The sequence below is a fragment of the Cryptotermes secundus genome, unplaced genomic scaffold (assembly GCF_002891405.2).
Source record: "Cryptotermes secundus unplaced genomic scaffold, Csec_1.0 scaffold940, whole genome shotgun sequence".
Taxonomy (NCBI): domain Eukaryota; kingdom Metazoa; phylum Arthropoda; class Insecta; order Blattodea; family Kalotermitidae; genus Cryptotermes; species Cryptotermes secundus.
This window is the reverse complement of record NW_019730116.1, coordinates 21,229-39,680: the sequence shown is the minus strand read 5'-3', so window position 1 is coordinate 39,680 and position 18,452 is coordinate 21,229. Positions and strand designations below refer to the sequence as shown.

General features: G+C 38.9%; 1 protein-coding gene across 1 annotated transcript in view; it reads right to left on the bottom strand.

Moving 5' to 3' along the window:
- LOC111866251 (DNA polymerase lambda-like) overlaps positions 1–14,368 on the bottom strand; it is a 23,864-nt gene extending 9,496 nt beyond the window's left edge. Inside the window, 5 exon segments of the mRNA XM_033752178.1 lie at positions 1,769–1,934; positions 2,083–2,211; positions 4,953–5,132; positions 8,951–9,136; positions 13,419–14,368. Coding sequence (XP_033608069.1) covers positions 1,769–1,934; positions 2,083–2,211; positions 4,953–5,132; positions 8,951–9,136; positions 13,419–13,949 — 1,192 coding nt within the window. The 5' untranslated portion in view covers positions 13,950–14,368.
- Between the last annotated feature and the right edge of the window lie 4,084 nt (positions 14,369–18,452).

Genomic DNA, 18,452 nt, shown 5'->3' with positions numbered 1-18,452 from the left:
CGTCCTCATGTTCAGTTCCTCTGACAAAATTCGTTGACATGTAACATAACTTAGTCCCAAGGTGTTATAGAGGTCTTGGATGGTCAGTCTATGATCTTGCAGAATCAGATCCCTAACTTTCGCGACATTTTCTGGTGTTTTGACCGTTGGCGGCCGTCCCAAACGATCGTCATCATCAGTCAATGTTCGGCCATTTTTAAAATGCTTATACCAGTTGTAAGTTTGTGTCTGGCCTAAACTGTTTTCACCAAAAGCTTGCTTCAACATTTGGTGCGTTTCTGCAGCGGTTTTCCCAAGTTTGAAACAAAACTTTATACAGACACGCTGCTCTCTCAGGTCATCGCAAAACCGCAAACTCACGGAAACACAACAATGGAAATACGTTCACCAACAATAAACCCAACCACTCAACTCAACACCGCTTGCCACACTGATTCAAGAAGGATGTGTGAGGAGATACCTAGCGGTATTTTGATGAACTCCTAACCATTCGTGTGCAAAATTCAAATTTCGGAAACTTTTGGATTGCCCCTCATATAAGGTAGTGTCACAACTCATTGCCTTGTAAACCATCATATAACTTGTCACCTAATGTTTGTTCTTATCTCTATAGAGTGAGTTATGTGTCCTGTGATTGATAATCCTTCCAGCTATAAAATTCATGCTCTTATTCACTTCTTCATGCTAAAAACATGAATGCTGTGGAAATAAATTTTGAATTGTGAATTGTGCGTGGTTTACGGCCAAAATGTAATGAGCAAAGGAACTGTAAGACAGTGGTGTAGAATGTTCAGAGATGGGTGAACAGGTGTTCATGATGAAGAGCAAAGTGGTCAGCCATCTGTAGTGAGTGATCTTGTTCCAAGCATTGATCAAAAAATTTGTGAAAGATGGTGCTTCATGATTTCAGAACTTTTGTGTGACTTTCCACAAATTTCACACACTGTTCTCTAACAGTCCATCACAGTTAGGCTAGGCTATCATCAATAGTTTTGCTCAAAATGTATTCCAAAAATGCTCATGAGTGCATACAAAATGCAGAAAATGGCTTTGGTTTTGACTTTTATAGAGTGATACCACAAAGATGGCAATGAATTTCTCAGTCACATTATATGAGTATCAGGTGATGAAACCTGTGTTTCATTTGTGAATGTTGAAACCAATGAGCAGCTACAGCAGTAGATGCACACACATTCACCAAACAAGCCGAGAAAGTTTAAACAAACTCTGCTTGCTGGAAAGCTGATGGCAACTGTTTAATAGGACAGCAAGCAGTGCCAATGTTGGAATTCTTGCAAAAGGGAAACACTAATAAAATTCACAACAAAAAGAGTGGAATGATGAAATCTGTTGCAGTGCTCCTCCATGATAATGTGTGTTTGTGGTCACATTTGACCACTGCTGGAGCATTTCAACTGGGAGTTGTCTGACTACCTTCCTTACAGCCCTGATCTTGCTCTGAGCAACTACCACCTGTTTACCTATCTGAACAATTGGTTGGGATCGCAGCACTTCAACAGTAATGAGCACTTGATGGAAAGCTTCAAAATATGTCTGAGGTCACAAGCAGCAGACTTCTTTGACACATGCATACAAAAATGTATTCTCCGATATGACAAGTGCCTCACTTCCAGCAGTAACTACATTGAGAAGCAGCTTAAGTATGTACATATTTTTTGTATATAATCAATTTTTTTCCTCATAGCTTGTTTTGATAACAGCTAACTGAAGTTTACTTTTGAATGGCTCTCATACTAATAAGCAGTACCTGATTCTTTCAGTTGTGCAGTCAGGCATGACAGGATATCTGTAAAAATATTATCTGGCCTGGTTATTAAGATATCAACATCACCACAACTTGTATTGCCCCTGCGATATGAGCCACATAACTCAACTTTCAGCCTTGGCTCAATAGATAATGCATATTTTTCAATCTGGAAAATAAGATGGGTTTGTTTAACATTTGGCCAAATGTCACTGAATGTTCCCCAGAAGGGATTCGTAAATATCACACCTAACTCTCACATATGTAATCCAGTGGTTAAGAATATGCAAAGATATTTTCATGCCTGTTGTACATACCATGGCCGCAATCTTCTCCACTTCTTCTCTTGGCATTCTAACTTGAATGTCATCAAAATGTTTTAGCCCAATTTTCTGCTGCTTTGTTAAGTTAGCTTTGGCTTTCAAGTCCTCAAGTGTTCGGAAGCCCTGCAATTAAGTTTGTTCCAGTCATTAATGACACTGTCATGCGTTAGTTACTAGACAAGGGGTTTGGACTGGTGATCAGATGTACTAGACTCCTGAAGGTAGAGTTGCCCTGTTCTTAACCAATTAAGCACTACCCCATGAAGGCGTATGAGGGAGAAGCTGTATAGATCCACATTTTCTTGACCTCAGTACTAGTTCAAGGTGAGTGACAAAATGTAACTACAATTAACTATATTGCTATGATGAATTCATGCAATCTACAATTCACTGCAACACACAGTAACTTTTCTCAGTCTGCTGTCATCACCAGTCATTGCTCGGTAATGGCTCCTAACACTGTAGATTCCCCAGCTCCTACGTTCATGTCCTTACTGGATGGTGACTGTCCCTCAGAATGAATGGTGCAGCAAAGTCAAAGTCAAGGTTATGTTATGACTGACAGTCAGTCTCTCCTGGTGTCAAGCCTCAGCTGGGGCCCAAGATCAGACTTTTGTTACTGTCAGACAGATGCAGGTTTGTTGATATGGGGTGCCCTCTCTGATGATAGGACAGGTCTGCTGTTTCAAGTCAAAGTTATGTTATGACTGACTGCCAGTGAGCCAGTTTGTCTTGGTGTCAAGCCCAATTTAAGGCTGTAGGTCAGAATTTTGTTACTGTCAGACAGTTGGAGGTTTGTTGATGTGTGGTGCCCTCTCTGATGAGAGGACAGGTCTCTTATTAACAACTGCTGCTAACCCTCACCAGCGTAGTCATTCTATTTGGAGTAAGAAAGAATTGCCTGATCAGTGGTAGGAGTTCATTATTATACCAGTGTAAAAGAAGGGTGATAAAACTGACTGTAGTATCATGGGATATCACTCTCATTAACTGCATACAAAATTGTATCCAGTATGCTTCTCTGAAGGTTAAGTCCATATATAAATGGAATTATTGGGGATCATGCATGTGGTTTCAACTTAACAGATGAGCTACTGTTATGATTTTTTGCATTCGTAAGATACGGTAGAAAAAACTAAAGTACAATGAGACAGTACATCTGCTATTCATAGACATCATGAAAGCCTGATTCAGTCAGGAGGGAAGTACTGTACAATTTTATTCAACAAATGTCACTGATTCAACATTTTACATGCAACACGTCCTTCTAAAACTGATTTAAAAGTACCTTATATCACACAATGCATCTTTTTAAAACCTTGTTTAAGTTGCTGTACACTGGACTACATGTTCTGACTGACAATGGTAACCATCAGTGTTTAAAATTGTTGGTGAAAACTGCTGTTCTTCCGTTTTATGGTTCTAATATTTGATGTGTAGTCCCATCTATACACTTGTGTATTCCATGGTGCTAGGTGGCTCTTCCTGTTGTGTTGTGTATCTAGAATATGAGTGTTTACTCACAGGGTTTGGGGTACTTGTGAAACTAGTTAGACTAATTAAAATGTGTTTAAATGAAAGGTATAGTAAAGTTTGTATAGGTAAACATTTGTCTGGTAATTTTCCTATCCAAAATGGTCTAACACAAGGAGATGCTTTATCATCATAGTTTTTAAGTTTGCTTTAGAATATGTCTTTGTGAAAGTTCAGGAAAACCAGGTGGGACTGAAATTACATGTGACATATCAGCTGCTGGTCTCCGCTGATGATGTAAATCTACTGGGAGATAACACAGAAACCATAAAGAAAGACACAGAATCTCTGACTTACTCTATTAGGGAGGTTGGTCTAGAACTAAATGCAGAGAAAACTAAGTATATGTTGTTGTCTCTTCATCAGAATGTAGGGCAAAATCTTAATGTAAAGATACTTTGAAAACATGTCACAGTTCAAATATTTTGGAATGGCAGTAATAAATGAAAATTTGATTCAAGAGGAAATTAGAATAAGCTTGAATTGGAGTAATGCTTGCTACCATTCAGTCCAGAATCTTTTGTTTTCTCATCTGTTGTCTAAAAACGTAAAAATGAAATATACAAAACTATAATTTTGTCTCTGGTTCTGTATGTGTGCAAAAATTGGTCTCTGACATTAAGGGAGGAACACAGACTGAAGGTATTTGAGAATAGGGCGCTGAGGAGAATATTTGGACCAAAGGGAGATGAAGTGACAGGAAGCTGGAGAAAACTGCATAATTAGCAGCTTCATAACTTGTACTCTTCACCAAGTATAACTAAAACAGTTGAGGGCTCTTTTGAACACATTAATGAATCTTTAGGTTCCATAAAATATTTGGAAGTTCTTGAGTAGCTGCACAACTGCTGGCTTCTCAAGAAGGGCTCAGCTCCATGAAGTTAGTTAGTTCTGTGGTCACTATCTTCAAGGTTAGTGCAAGAATGAAGAATACCACCATGCTCCATCCCCATCATGAGACATATATATTGGTCCACTTCTCCCTTCTACCTCACGCTCACCATAAAGATGGTCTTGCAATGTGTGTCATATCATTGTAAAAGCAACAACACATGATGACACTGAACACTGTACCTGAAGTTATACATTACAGCATTACATCATCTCTTCTTCACAGTGTGCATCCTGTTGTGTGTTGCATCATCTCAACCCTCTTTTTGGGTGACTGCACTATGTGGACATAATCACTTGGCAGTCATTTCACCTTGAAGATGGAGACAATAAAGTTCTCCAAAAATGTTGGCAATATTGCCTACTTCTGCATGGTGCCTTGATGCCAAAACACAATAAACAATATCACTGACCCACTGTCTAAACGTATATCAGCTCACCTGTTCGAACCAGCTCTGTGCAGTGGCTGGGCCAGCACCCCATACTTTGGTGAAGGACTCCATCACTTGACTTCTCTCACTGCCACATATCTCATCAACCTTACGAAGTTGTCCTGATGCTAACAACTCGGACACCTTGGCTGCTATTTTTGGGCCCACACCAGGTATTGCTATTGCTTCCTAAATAAATTTTAAATCAACTAATTTAAAAACACAAAGGAGCAGTGGCCTCAAGTGCCATACTGTTCATACAAACTCTAATTAAAATTTAACAGCTGGTTAGAAAAGTCAGTGGGCAGGGCAGATACACAAACAAGATAATACCATTAATCCACAATTCCTTATAAAGAGGGAGATAAGATAAACAAGAAAGTCCAGGAAGAACTTATACAAAGGCTATTCGGAACGTAACCTCTGGTGAGCTGTTGCCAAAGCAAGCAATGAGAAAAAACTTATTATACAAAAAATACGTAAATATTGTTGCATGTGTGTATGACTATAGATGAGGTCTGGATTGGTGATTTCATTTATTGCACATTTTAATGCATGACTCATGACTACACTTTACACTTCACTGTTACACACACACTAGTGTTCTCAGTCTATTAGACTCTCCATTAGTTGTTTCCCAGTAACAGCTCCCAATGGCGGACATTGCCCTTACTCCAGGTTCCCAAACGACCCCTGTGCCTCAGCTACCAGCTTATAACTGCAACAGCTCACAATGACTGAATTGCAGTTCTCTGATTAACTCACTAACTCACCAATCAGTTCTTCATTTCCCTGCACTGCATGTACTCACTCACTAAATGTCCTGGTTATAACATCTTGGAATGGACCACACAGAGAACACCATTCCTCTGTTGCTGTTCAATTTTTGCTTGTTAGCAATCTGTTGCCTAGCAGTGGGCGTTGTTTACAGTCATTACTTAGCAACAAGTCTACATGCCACAAGTACTTAAGCTACTTCTTAATGTAGTCACCACCAGAAGTGAGGCACTTGTTGTGTTTTCTATGTAACCTATGGTGATGGTATACGGTGAGAGCCACTGAGGCAACTCATCTCATCAGAGAGTGCGCCCAACATCAAAAAACTCGCAACTGCTTGATGGTAACAATAATCAGGTCTTGGGCACCAGATGGGGCTTGAAACCAAGACAGACTGGCCAAATGACCATCGGTTATGACTATGGACCGGATTTTTATGCCCTGATAATCCCTTAAATATGTATGCATTTATGCATGAAAAACTTCCGAAATATGCATTAAATTTGCATATAAAATTTATACCAAATAATAAAATTGATTTTACATTATTTTAAGACCAAAAAATCAATATTTAAGTTCATTTTATGTAATCACCGAATGATTCACTTGCAATAAAAAGCTATACTTAAATACAAATATACACGGTGCCAAATCCCAGAAGACTCCTTTCTTCATAGTATTGCTATTGCTTGCCTCCAGTGAGGAAACGGAGGATGGAAGATGAGAGAAGTGAGCAGATACTCGTATATAGGAAAGATTAGTTTCTAGTGCTGCATTTTGTAGTACATCTTGGGCAATCTGAATTGATGCTGCGCATTTGGGATCAAATGTATTCACAACATTCCTAACTGTTTCTAAATGTTCGGTATAACTCCCTGCACACAGCCACGTGCCCCAGGGCGTTAAAATTGATTCTGGCGGAAATGGAACGCCCAGTGCTACTGCTTTAAAGGCTTCTTTTCTGTATGGGGTAGACTGTACTTATTAAGGGATCAAACTATACAATTTGCAATAAACCGTCCCTCACAATCTTGTGTTTTGTTGAAGAAAGCACTCTTCTGGGATTTAGCACCGTGTATATGTGGTGTTAACCGACGTTTCAGAGGAACGTATAGCCTCCATCACCTTCTACCCTGAAGACGGAGGCGATACGTTCCTCTGAAACGTTGGTTAACACCACATATACACGGTGCCAAATCCCAGAAGATTGCTTTCTTCATAGTCACCGCCGTGAAAGCCTCAAATCTTACATTGTATTTTGCTGATTGATACCCACACAAAATTATCTTGAATCTTATATCTAATGCTTTCAATTGTAAGATTGTAACACTGCTTCACGTAATTTTTGCGCACAGTAGATTCATCCGGCACTTTGCACTGTGTATACTTCTCTATGAAGTTTCTCAGAGCAGGACTGGTTAGTTTCCACAGCGGAATATCTGCCGCTAAAAAGGCTTTGCATAAATCAAAGGAAAACTGTGAAAAACTGTTATTAGAAAATTCTCTAAGAAATTTTTGAACAGGAGCACTTTTCGTGGATTTAATTTTAATATTCTCTTTGTGTATATTAGTGTTCAAATGCTGAAGCACTTGAAAGCGTTTTTCACAACCAACTGTTTTCTCACACGCTTGGCAATAGAGAATTTCATTATCCATACTTATCATCTCTCCTCTGAACGCCCACTGATACAGCTGTAATTCAGTTTTCTGACTTACTTTCACTTTCGGCATGACTACAAGAAGCTAAACAAACTTAACTACAGACTAGTCACCACTAATGTGAATGGTCCCCAGCTTCAAAAGAAGAAGCATAACGAACCTCACAGAGACTTCGGAAATAAATAAGTGAAGTCCCTTATTGGTTGAATAGTATCACGTTGATAGTGGCTACATGTGAACGCTTCAGACTAATCTCTTTGCGGCCACTTTGATGGTACGCGGATGAGGCAAGTTACGAGTGGAGGGATCAGGGAAGTCCCGTCCGGGTACTGCATCAGAAACATGAATCATGACGAAATGTTGAGTCAAATATGCAACATACTCTAATACGGAAAGGAAAAATTGTATACACACGACCATGACAGAAAATTTGAATATAAAATTAAAAAATATATATGATAAACATTTTAAAAAGGAAATATGCAGTATAAATAGAGATCTTCGAAAATATGATGCTTATTCATAAAACAGGCTAAATATGCTTTTATATGCACCATCAAACCATGTCCAAAATTTAAGAAATGAAGTAATTCATACATATATCCAAACGAGCATACTTTCTGGTTGCAAGAAAGAAATATGCATTTGCATTAAAATCCGGTCCCTAGTCATAACATAACTTTGACTTTAACTTGAACTATGCCAATTGCCATTAGCAGCAGCTGATAGCCAGTGACAGACAGTGAGTAGTTAGTGATGGCTAGTGATGCCATGAATTGCAGTTGAAGTTGGCAGTCATGGCTAGGCATTTGGTGAGTGCAGTTCATGGACTGTTAAGCAAGAAATGACAGTTTGTGACTGGCCATGAAGAACCGCCATGGTTAGCAGCTGTAACCTAGTGACACGCAGTAAAGATGGTAACCAAGCAATGACCAGTGAAGACATAACACACTGAGACTTAAGAGCATGCTGTAGTGATTTGTTAAGTGTCTATAATAACATTGTTATAACTATTTGTAGTTACTGAGTTATAGGAGTCTAGTAAATCCAATTAGCAATCCAAACCCCATGTCTAGTCACTGAAACACGACAATATGCATGCTGATCTAAAGTTATTGTGGCAGGAGGATCACATGAACACGATGATACCATACGCCACCCTTTCCTTAAAACACAAGTAGGCTAATAAAGTTCCAATGGGATTGTTTCAAGACATGAGGGGCACAAATAAATGTTAACACAGGAGCAATGACTGAATCATTTTCATGATGATGCCTAACATTACGATTAGATCAAGCGTATGGAGAAATCAAAAACATTTTGCACCTCCACACGAGATAAACATTTTGCTAGGTATGAAATCACTCACCTAAAATTTCACAGATTACATACTTTAAGGAAGTTGCATAAGTTCCACACATTCTGGCTCAAAATATACGAATACGTTTAGGAAACACAAATGTGTAAAAAAAAGTACATTTCAACAAAGAGAATTTTAAAATTATACTCTTCAGAAACAGATCAATTTTGTTGGCCAAGAAGCAGACATAACACCACTGCAAAGCACTTACCTCATAGCTTTTTATTTCTAATCCATAAGCTTTGATGGCACTTATGGCTTTCTAATAGCCATAAGCCCACCACTGGTCACCAGTGCTATGGAAAGCATTGGCCAACTTCTGAAGTTCTGCTATCACCAGATGGTTACATTCTCGTTTTGTTCTGAGTTCACTCTTTGATTGTGAACATACATATTTCTGCAATTCAAAGAAATATATCTGATATATAGGCTTCCATGGTTAACCTGGAAATCTGTAAAAAATCTTTCACCTGTTACAGTTAGAACTTCTTTTATGTGTGTCTCAGGGGACTGCCTAATGGGGGGTGTAGGAGAATGTTACTCCTCATGATTTTCTTATGCTACTCAAGCCAGGATGGTGTAGTCAGTATAGTGACTTGCACCCAGCCTCCTGTCTAATGGGTACCAGTGGCTCTTTCCCCAGGGGTAAAGCGGCCAGGACATGAATCTGACCTCTCACCTACAACTAGTGATGAGGTCAAGAATATACGGATCCACATACAAAGGTCAGATAAAAAGTAGTGGCAACACCTCTATAGTTCTGAAATGACTTTATTACTTGAGGTAAACACACTTACATTCCTTCAATATAATTGCCCCCCCATGTGTACCACCTTCTGCAAAATTTGTGGAAGGCGTCATACACCATCAGCGTGTCCACTTCTGTTTGCAGTGACCGCCCTACAGCATGAATAATATCCTATCTTATGTTGTAACGTGTCCCTTGCAGTGGTTCTTTCATTTTGGCAAAGCGATCATAATCACATGGACTCATATTGGGTGAGTATTGCAGATGTTGCAGTATCTCCCATCGCAAGGGGCAAAGGAGATCCTTGACAGCATCAGCAGTATGAGCCCTTGCATTGTCATGAAGGATGATGGGGTGTGTTGCCAACAAGTGTCGTCACTTTCTCCTGAGTGCTGGATGAAGATGTTTACGTAGGAAACTGTAGTAGTAGGCAGCATTTACTGTCTGTTGTTGAAGTATAGTGTGGTGCAGTATCACTCCAGCAATGTCATATGCCACAATGAACATCGCCTTCACATTACTCTGTGCAGAGCACACGTTCTTTGGACAAGGAGAGTCAGGATGCTTCCGTTCATTTGATTGTCGCTTCAAGTGCGGTTCGTATGAGCGAGTCCAAGTTTCGTCCAGAAAAAATTATAGTTTTATATATTCTAATGTTTATGTTTTTGGACACCAGACAGGAAGACAAAAGGTTCTGGACTGAATGGTAGCAAGCATTACTCGAGTTCAATCTCCTCTTAATTTCCTCCTCAATCAGGTTTTCATTTGTTATTGTCGTTCCCAAATATCTGAACTGTGTCACATTTTCAAAACATCTGTTACCTATCTTTATGTCATGATTTTTCCCTGCATTCTGATGATGAGACAGCACCATATACTTCGCTTTTTCTGTGTTTACTTCTATACCAACCTCCTTACTGAAGTCAGTTAAAGTTTCTGGGTTTTTCTTTGTGGTATCTATATTATCGCCCAGTAGATTTACATCAGCAGCATAGACCAGCAGCTGATGTGTCCCATTTAATTTCAGTCCCACTTGGCTCTCCTGGACCTTCCTAATGGCATATTTTAAAGCATACTTGCAAAGCAGTGGCAATAAGTACAAGGTGGTTCAAATATGACCAGGACTGATTTGTGTGTAATCAAGCTGCACTGCGCAGCAGCTGTGCGACCTTGAGAAAGTGAAGCCACAACCTCTATCCTCCCTCCTGTTCAGTCCTGTCTGGGAGTTGCTAGAATGATGAGCGAACAGAAGGTACCGCAGAGCGTGGAACAATGCATTGTGATCAAATTCCTCGTTGGAGAAAACGTCCCACCCACTGAAATTCACCACAGACTCCAACAACAGTATGGGGAAGAGTGTCTCTCATGGACCCGTGTGTTTGAGTGGTGTAATTGCTTCAGAGAGGGCAGAGAGCGCGTGGAGAATGAACCGCATGATCGTCAGCCGCAAACATCCGTCACCGAGCGAAACATTGATTGTGCAGACGCGCTTATTCCTGAGAATAGGCGCATCACTATCAAGGAACTTGGAGCAATGCTGTTCATCAGTGTTGGTAGTGTAGAAGACATCGTCAAATACCACCTACACTATTGCAAAGTGAATGCATGGTGGGTACCATGCACTTTGACGGATGTGAACAAAATGGTGCGCATGCAAGTTGCCAGTCATCTCCTACAGCAGTTTGAAGATGAAGGTGATGCATTTTTGAAGTCTATAGTGACCACCAATGAAACGTGGGTGCACTACTTCCTTTCCAAGTCCCAGCAGTCATCACTCGAGTGGTGGCATATCAGTTCTCCCAAACCCAAGAAAGTGTGGAGGAGCCATTCGGCAGGAAAAGTGATGGTAACGTTTTTCTGCGACTCAGACCTCCTGGCAAGACATGAAGGAAAAGATCCAATCCAAGCGAAGACAGGTGGAAAGCGGGTAGCCTTCCTTCAAGACAATGCACGCCCCCATACGGCTAAAACAACAAAGGAAACCCTCTGGAAATTTGAAATGGAACCTTCTGACACATTTGCTGTACAGTCCCGATTTGGCCCCAAGTGATTTCTACCTGTTTGGAAGGCTCAAATCAGACTTGTAAGGCATGCAGTTTGCAGACGACTCCGTCATCCAGACTGTTTGGGAGTGGATACGCCGCCAACCACAGGTGTTTTTTGAAAAGGGCATCAGGATGCTTCCACAACGTTGGAAAAAATGTATTGACTCTGGAGGGGAGTATGTTGAAGAAGACTGACATGTGCAAGTAAGTGTTTGGTAATTATGGTTAAAAAAAAATCGGTCCCGGTCATATTTGAACCTTGTATCTCCTTGTTTCAGACCATTCTGGATAGGAAAATTATCAAACAAATGTTTACCTATACGGACTGTACTATACGTTTTGTTTAAGCACATTTTAATCAGCCTAACTAGTTTCATGGGTACCCCAAACTCTAACAGAATATTGTATAATACTTCCCTCCTGACTGAATCAAAGGCTTTCTTGAAGTCTCTGAATAGTTCATGTACTGTCTCATACATACTAAAGTTTTCTTTCTGCTTGTCATAACAGATACTAATATTACAGTGAAAGCAAAGTAGGCAATTAGTTCTTCCAAGAAAGTCTTGTTTAAATTGTACTACTATTCCAGCCTCTATTTAGTAGTCTCTCCTAAAGAATATCATAAAACAAAAGCTGCAATGTTATTAGTTCTAACAAAAAGAAAATGGTAAGACCCTAACAATAAAGAATGTACATATCACAGAACTTGGTCAATACTGTGACGTGTCGCGCTAGCTGGATGCCCCCCCCCCAAGCTGACGCGCCGAATGGAGCCGAAGTGAGCTGAGTCCCAGCATCCTGGTAGCTATGCAACGCGAGTCAACAGCGGTGATGTCACCAAGGGGTACCGCGGTTGCTAGGCAGCAGTAAACAACTCCGGACAGCGTTGCTAGCAACACGGCACCAGACAACAATGGTGCCTATTACATGGCTGTTTTCTGAGTTGTCCGGAACGAGGCTAGATATGGAGCAGCGAAGACTATTCATAGTTAGTTCCGAGCAAGCCCACGAGTCAGAGTGTGTGATCAACAGTTCTCAGTTCACAAGTTACGAGTTACGGATGCGTGTGTGAAAATCAGTGATAGTTTGTGATAACCGAGAATTAATTGGGAGTGTGTAACACAGTGACACTTGTATAGCTCCCGTACTGTGAAACGTGTAGATTACTGACAACAGAGTGAATTGATTTGCGAATAGGGTTATACATCGTGAAACCCCACAATAAAGTGAACAGATCATTGCGATTAGGGTTATAAAGTGTGAAACCCCGCAACTTTGTTATAAGTAATTGTAGCCGAGATTTGTAGGTTGTTAAATAAACCAATTAACAATCTCTACGGCGTATTAAGTAACCCAACACGTTACAATACCATTCAGAATGAGCCATTAATTTTTAAATTTAATGGAATATGTGTTTCATCTAAAGCACTGTCATTTCATGTGTACAGGCAGACACTGAAGAAGGTATGTTTCATCATACCAAAAACTCAAATTTAAACCAAACCAACATTAAAATTCACTTATGGTTCAACATTTGAATTATTTTCAAATTTCTAATGCTGGAACAGAAAAGTAAACATTACGAAGAATTGGCTGAAACTATTTCTCCATTTTTCTAGAAAGAATGGTTCTGCTACACAGAAGATATAATGGGGAGAACAACTTTCCACTTTCCTGATAGAACGCAAGACTTTCAATACAGAAAAAAATGTAAATTGAAGATCACAGAGTAAGCAGAGGCCAGAAAAAACAAACAGTCCATATCTAGAGGCACCAGAAACCAAACATATCACAAAATATATATGAATTAATGAAGGTAAAATAAAGTTTATTTTTATTTCAACATCCATTATTACCTCATTCTTAGCAAGAGAACTTCAGCATACCTCTATTACTTCAGGTTTCAGTCTCTTAGGTGGTGAATGCTCCACTGTGAAGGTACAGAAGTCTCCTAGGTCACGTTTCATCAGGTCTGGATCTTCACTGTCATTCGTACCATACTCTTCATGAAATGGTTGTTTGTTATACTGTGTGTTAACTTTGTCTTTTACATTTATCATAGAAGATACTTCAAATTCCTTTGTGTCCACATACATATGTTCTCTCGAGCACTTGCTAAGCCACTGTGTCCCCACCACTCTGACTTTTCTATTAATATCTACAGGCATGCCATGCAACAATTTAAGACTTCGTTCTGAATCCTTTACTATGGAATCTTCTAGTACAATATGTGTAAGACTACTGCTTGCAGCCAAGTTTGAAACACATATTCCACCTTGATTTGCAATTTGTGTTTGAAACAGTGTCATTATCTTCTTTCCAAGCCCAACTGGCAATATATATATGTAACAGTTTTTAAAAGTGCTACTTTTACTCTGTGGTGCAGCATTTCTATTTTGATCCATTTCTTCAAGCATTCAATTATGGTTATGAATTGTTTACTTTCTTCACCTCAAAATTTGCTGAAACAGAAGGATCAACCTGTAACTCTCTCAAAAGAATACAATTAAACTTGAACCAAGGATATTGGCCCCTGTATAGGTTAAAATCTAGCATTCAGAACACAGGAAAAGACAGTGTCTTACAATAGTTTTGAGTTACTAGTTTTGTAGCACTGGGCACTGCTGATATAATCATCTCAGCTGTCCAAAAAGCAGATGGTGCAATTTGCTGTTTTGCATTTTAGAAAATACACTAAATACAAAGAAATATGCTGTTTTTCACCACTCCAGCAAAGGTTTGTAACCTCTGACATTAATAAAACATTGCAAGGTGGTGGCAGCATGATGCTAGATGTGATATTTAAAGTATTATTAACTAAGACCATAAATAAATATATAAACCACCATATGTGAACATACACTTCAATAAACAATTTTGTTCCAGGATTTACTGATGTTGCTATTACTGTACCACCTGCATGCCAAAATGTTTGAATAACTGATGACGTAAAGTTTGTACACTGATTCAATACTGCACTGCTGTTCTCCTGTTGAACTAGTTTCTGCACAATCTCTATGACATACTCACTGACATTATAACCGAGTATCTGTAACATGTGAACTATATTAGTCTTGCATTTAACTTCAATATGTAACACACTGCTGGATCACCTATGCATCCAACTTGCAGAAAACAATATGGATATGCTGTTTACTGCTTGATGTCACTAGATAATGAGGCAGGTTGATCACCATATGTAAGCTCAACATAAGTTCTATCAACTTTCATTATGCGCCAATCTGACAGGCATCGACTGATCAGTTCTTTCATGACTGTAGTATCAATTGAATCTATAGCAGTAGAAATTCTGCCTCCCAAATTGCTCAGCCAAGATACCATGTAACTGAGATTTTCCTGTATATCAGATAAAGTTCAAATACAGTAAAAACAGTGTTGCTAAAATACACTGATTACACAACAGTAAGCTTTATTCTAGAACAAGCTTTCATTATATACAAAATATACAGTGTTTTCTTTATTTTGTCTTTTAAAGACTCCATCAAATAAATGTCTCATACATAAAATGATCTTTCAGGCAATGAAAAGGTGAGCAACAAAACTTAACCCTTTCTGGTCATATGTTGATATACTATAACAGACATGGTGCCAGTGTTTACACGGACAAATGTTGATATATGATTGACAATATTTCTTTCGCCTTTCTCCAGTCATATTTTGATCATACGTCGCTAGTTAGCACTGTATACTATACCAACGTATTTATGTATGTTTTGTCTGCTGCCTTCCGCCATCTGGAAGTCATAATTTGAACTTCTTGAGGAACTAATAACATTTATATACTGCTGCATATCAGTGTTAGCAGAATGGTTTCGCATTTGGGTACAAATGTGCCTTCTGGCATTAAAAAACCGAAATATAATGCAGTGTGTGTTGAGAATGAAGAATCAATTATTGCTTTGTTAACTGAAGAACTCTATATAGACTCTGATGATCAGATCGATTTGGACGCTGTAGAAGAAACTGCGAGTGAAAAATTGAGCGATAAAATGTCAGAAAGTGGCAGTGAGAATGAAACAAGTGTGCTGCATGTTGATGGGTGACGAGAAACCTAAGGCATACATATTTATTACAAATGCAGGGCTACAATTTAACCTTCTAGCAGATCCAGAGCCCATGGATTATTTTAGTTTTTTTTTTCAATGATGAGCTTTTGAATAACATTATTATAGAGACAAACAGGTATGCGAGACACAAAATTTCGGAATTTCAGCTTAGCCCGAGGTTCATTTGGAGTAGCTGGTCTGATGTGTCAGTTCCTGAAGTGAAGACATTTTTAAGTCTAATTATAAATATGGGCCTAATGCCATTACCCGATATAAAAGACACTGTTCTAGTGAGTGGACAACAAAGATATAATTTTTGGTGAAGTAATGTCTAGAGTTTGCTTTATGCAGATATTCTGGATGATGCATCTGGGGTAAGTATAGAGAGAAGACAGACTAAATATAGCACTTCATTTCCTGTATCATTATGAAAAAAAGAAACACAAAGACTGCACTGTGTGTAGCAAATGTATGGTCAAGGGAACTATAAAAGGAACACATCTCTATTCTAAGACCTGCACAAATGAACTAGCCATGTGTCCTGGGGAATGTTTCGAAAGATATCTCACTCTCAAATACTACAAAAAGTTTTAGTGTAGGTCCATAGTTTACTGGGATTTTATTGTTTGTGTACACAGAAGAGTGACAGTTATAAGTAGAAAGGAATATGTGTATATTTTGTACTAGAGAACAGCAGACAATCTGAGCCAATGAAACACTATTACCTCTCTCCACACTTGACCACTACAAAGCAAAGAATTTGTCTTCTTACATTGTGCCAGTAAGTATACATTTTGCTTTTCCACTTTATGCCCTTGTCACACCAATTTTTCGAGCAAAACAGTTCCCTTAATGGCTTTGCGGAGATTTAAAATCCTTTGATGACCTGGCTGCAGAAATTTTTCCAAACGCAATGACCAGGAAGGGTTAAAACCCTTATTAGTTTGTCATGACAATCACACCAGTTCAACATATCTTATTTTTGTATATAACTGCTCTGTCTTTCAATGCATTTGATCCAATGGTTCACATTTTCTGATCCATTATGAAAAATTTGTTTTAGTTAAGCCATAAACCATTCTTGAAAATCCAGATCACAGATCATTGTTCTTTGGTGCATTCTATCAGTGGAGCAGCCATGTTAAACATGTCACAATATTATCATTATCTAAAGGACAATGAAAACCAACCAGGTGCATATAGAGAAGGCTCATATTGTTTACAGAAGGGGAAGAAGAAGAAGAAGAAAACATAGTCTGCAGTCTGGAAGCAAACTATACCGACTAAGCGACCACTGTTTGTCAGCAAAGTTAGTGCCAACTTTAGGGGATAGAGGGTGTCACGTGGTCAGAGCAATGAATCTCCACGGTCATTAATCTTGGTTTTCTAGATCTGAGGTGCTATTTCCTTGAAACAGCTCCTCATTTATCCTCACGGGGCTGAGCAGACCCCATTCCAGACCCACTACTTCTCAGAAAATCTGGAAGCGCCGGGAATCGAACCCGGGACCTCTTGATCTGTGGCCAGGAACTCTGACCTCTAGACCATAGAGGCGGTTGATATTGTTTACATTTTTCATTATTTTTAATGCTGCAAACAAACTTTCAAAGTAAACTAAAACTATCATTATCTTTCAGCTTTCCTCCCTATACATACTATCCAAGAATTAAGTATCATAGTATTGTTTATTAATATTTATTTAATAGATATAAAAGGTGTTCCCTTTCACAGAGTGTATGTCCAAGTTTGATACAGATTTAGTATGCGTGTGTGTCCTTCAAGTGCATACATAAGAATTCGCAATACGAGAACACGTAAGAATAACAATGAATTATGGCCCCACCACAGAAGAATGTAGAATACGTATTCCTGTATGTGAAACAGAAATAATTAGTCAATATTTGAAGAAAAATTGGTGGGCATGCAGATGGAATGTTCCAAGTGGTAATGCTACCTGCCAGTGATATCAAAGTCTGAAGAACTGGTCAGCTTTTGGAAGGAACTCACCAGCAGGCCAAGCATATCACAACAATGTTGTCAACAACCATTCAATTTAGCACAACCAAAAAATTCCTCCAGCAGACCAGAAGTCAATTACATATTCCAAAAAACACAGTTCAGGGTGTTCTGCATCTTGCATTCAAACTGCAACATCTACACATCCTGTTACTCAATAAGCTGAAAAAGGGTAAAACTTCTGTATGTATGTGTGTGTGTGTGTGTGTGTGCACGCACAATTATTTGCTGTATTATTAGGACTGGGTATATTTATGTTCCATGTGTTGTACGTACATTTCACAACTACACAGGCAGGGTGAACACACCTACAATCAAAGGGGCATATGTGAGTATAAAAAGTAAATTAATGTGAAACACACAAAATATAACAAATAATATTCATTCATTCATCATTAATCTGTCAGACGACAGGTCCACAGTCTCTTCCAAATAATATATCCTTTACTTATTGCAGATAATGCAAATTATAACACTACACCAATGTGCTTAAGAACTGTTGTGAGAACTTAAAATCCTACAATATAAAGAAGATACATGAGATCTTATTACCAAATTTAAATTATCTTCAACATAAGCTCCCGAAAGGCAGAAATCCAACAGCATGATAACAATATAAAGTACGTAGCAGTTGAGCTCATTCACGGGCTCATAGTACTTCAGAAGTGCAAATATACTTGTATTAGCAATGCTGTCAAGTGGTTTGGTCTTCAATTCTGTTGCCAGTAGGTGATTCAATGTTGCAAATGCCAAAGCTTTTGCAATCTCTATTGCATGAGGACTTAATGTCAGCAGTGAACAGCAAACCACTGCCTGGTTGTGGAAATGCTCCGTACC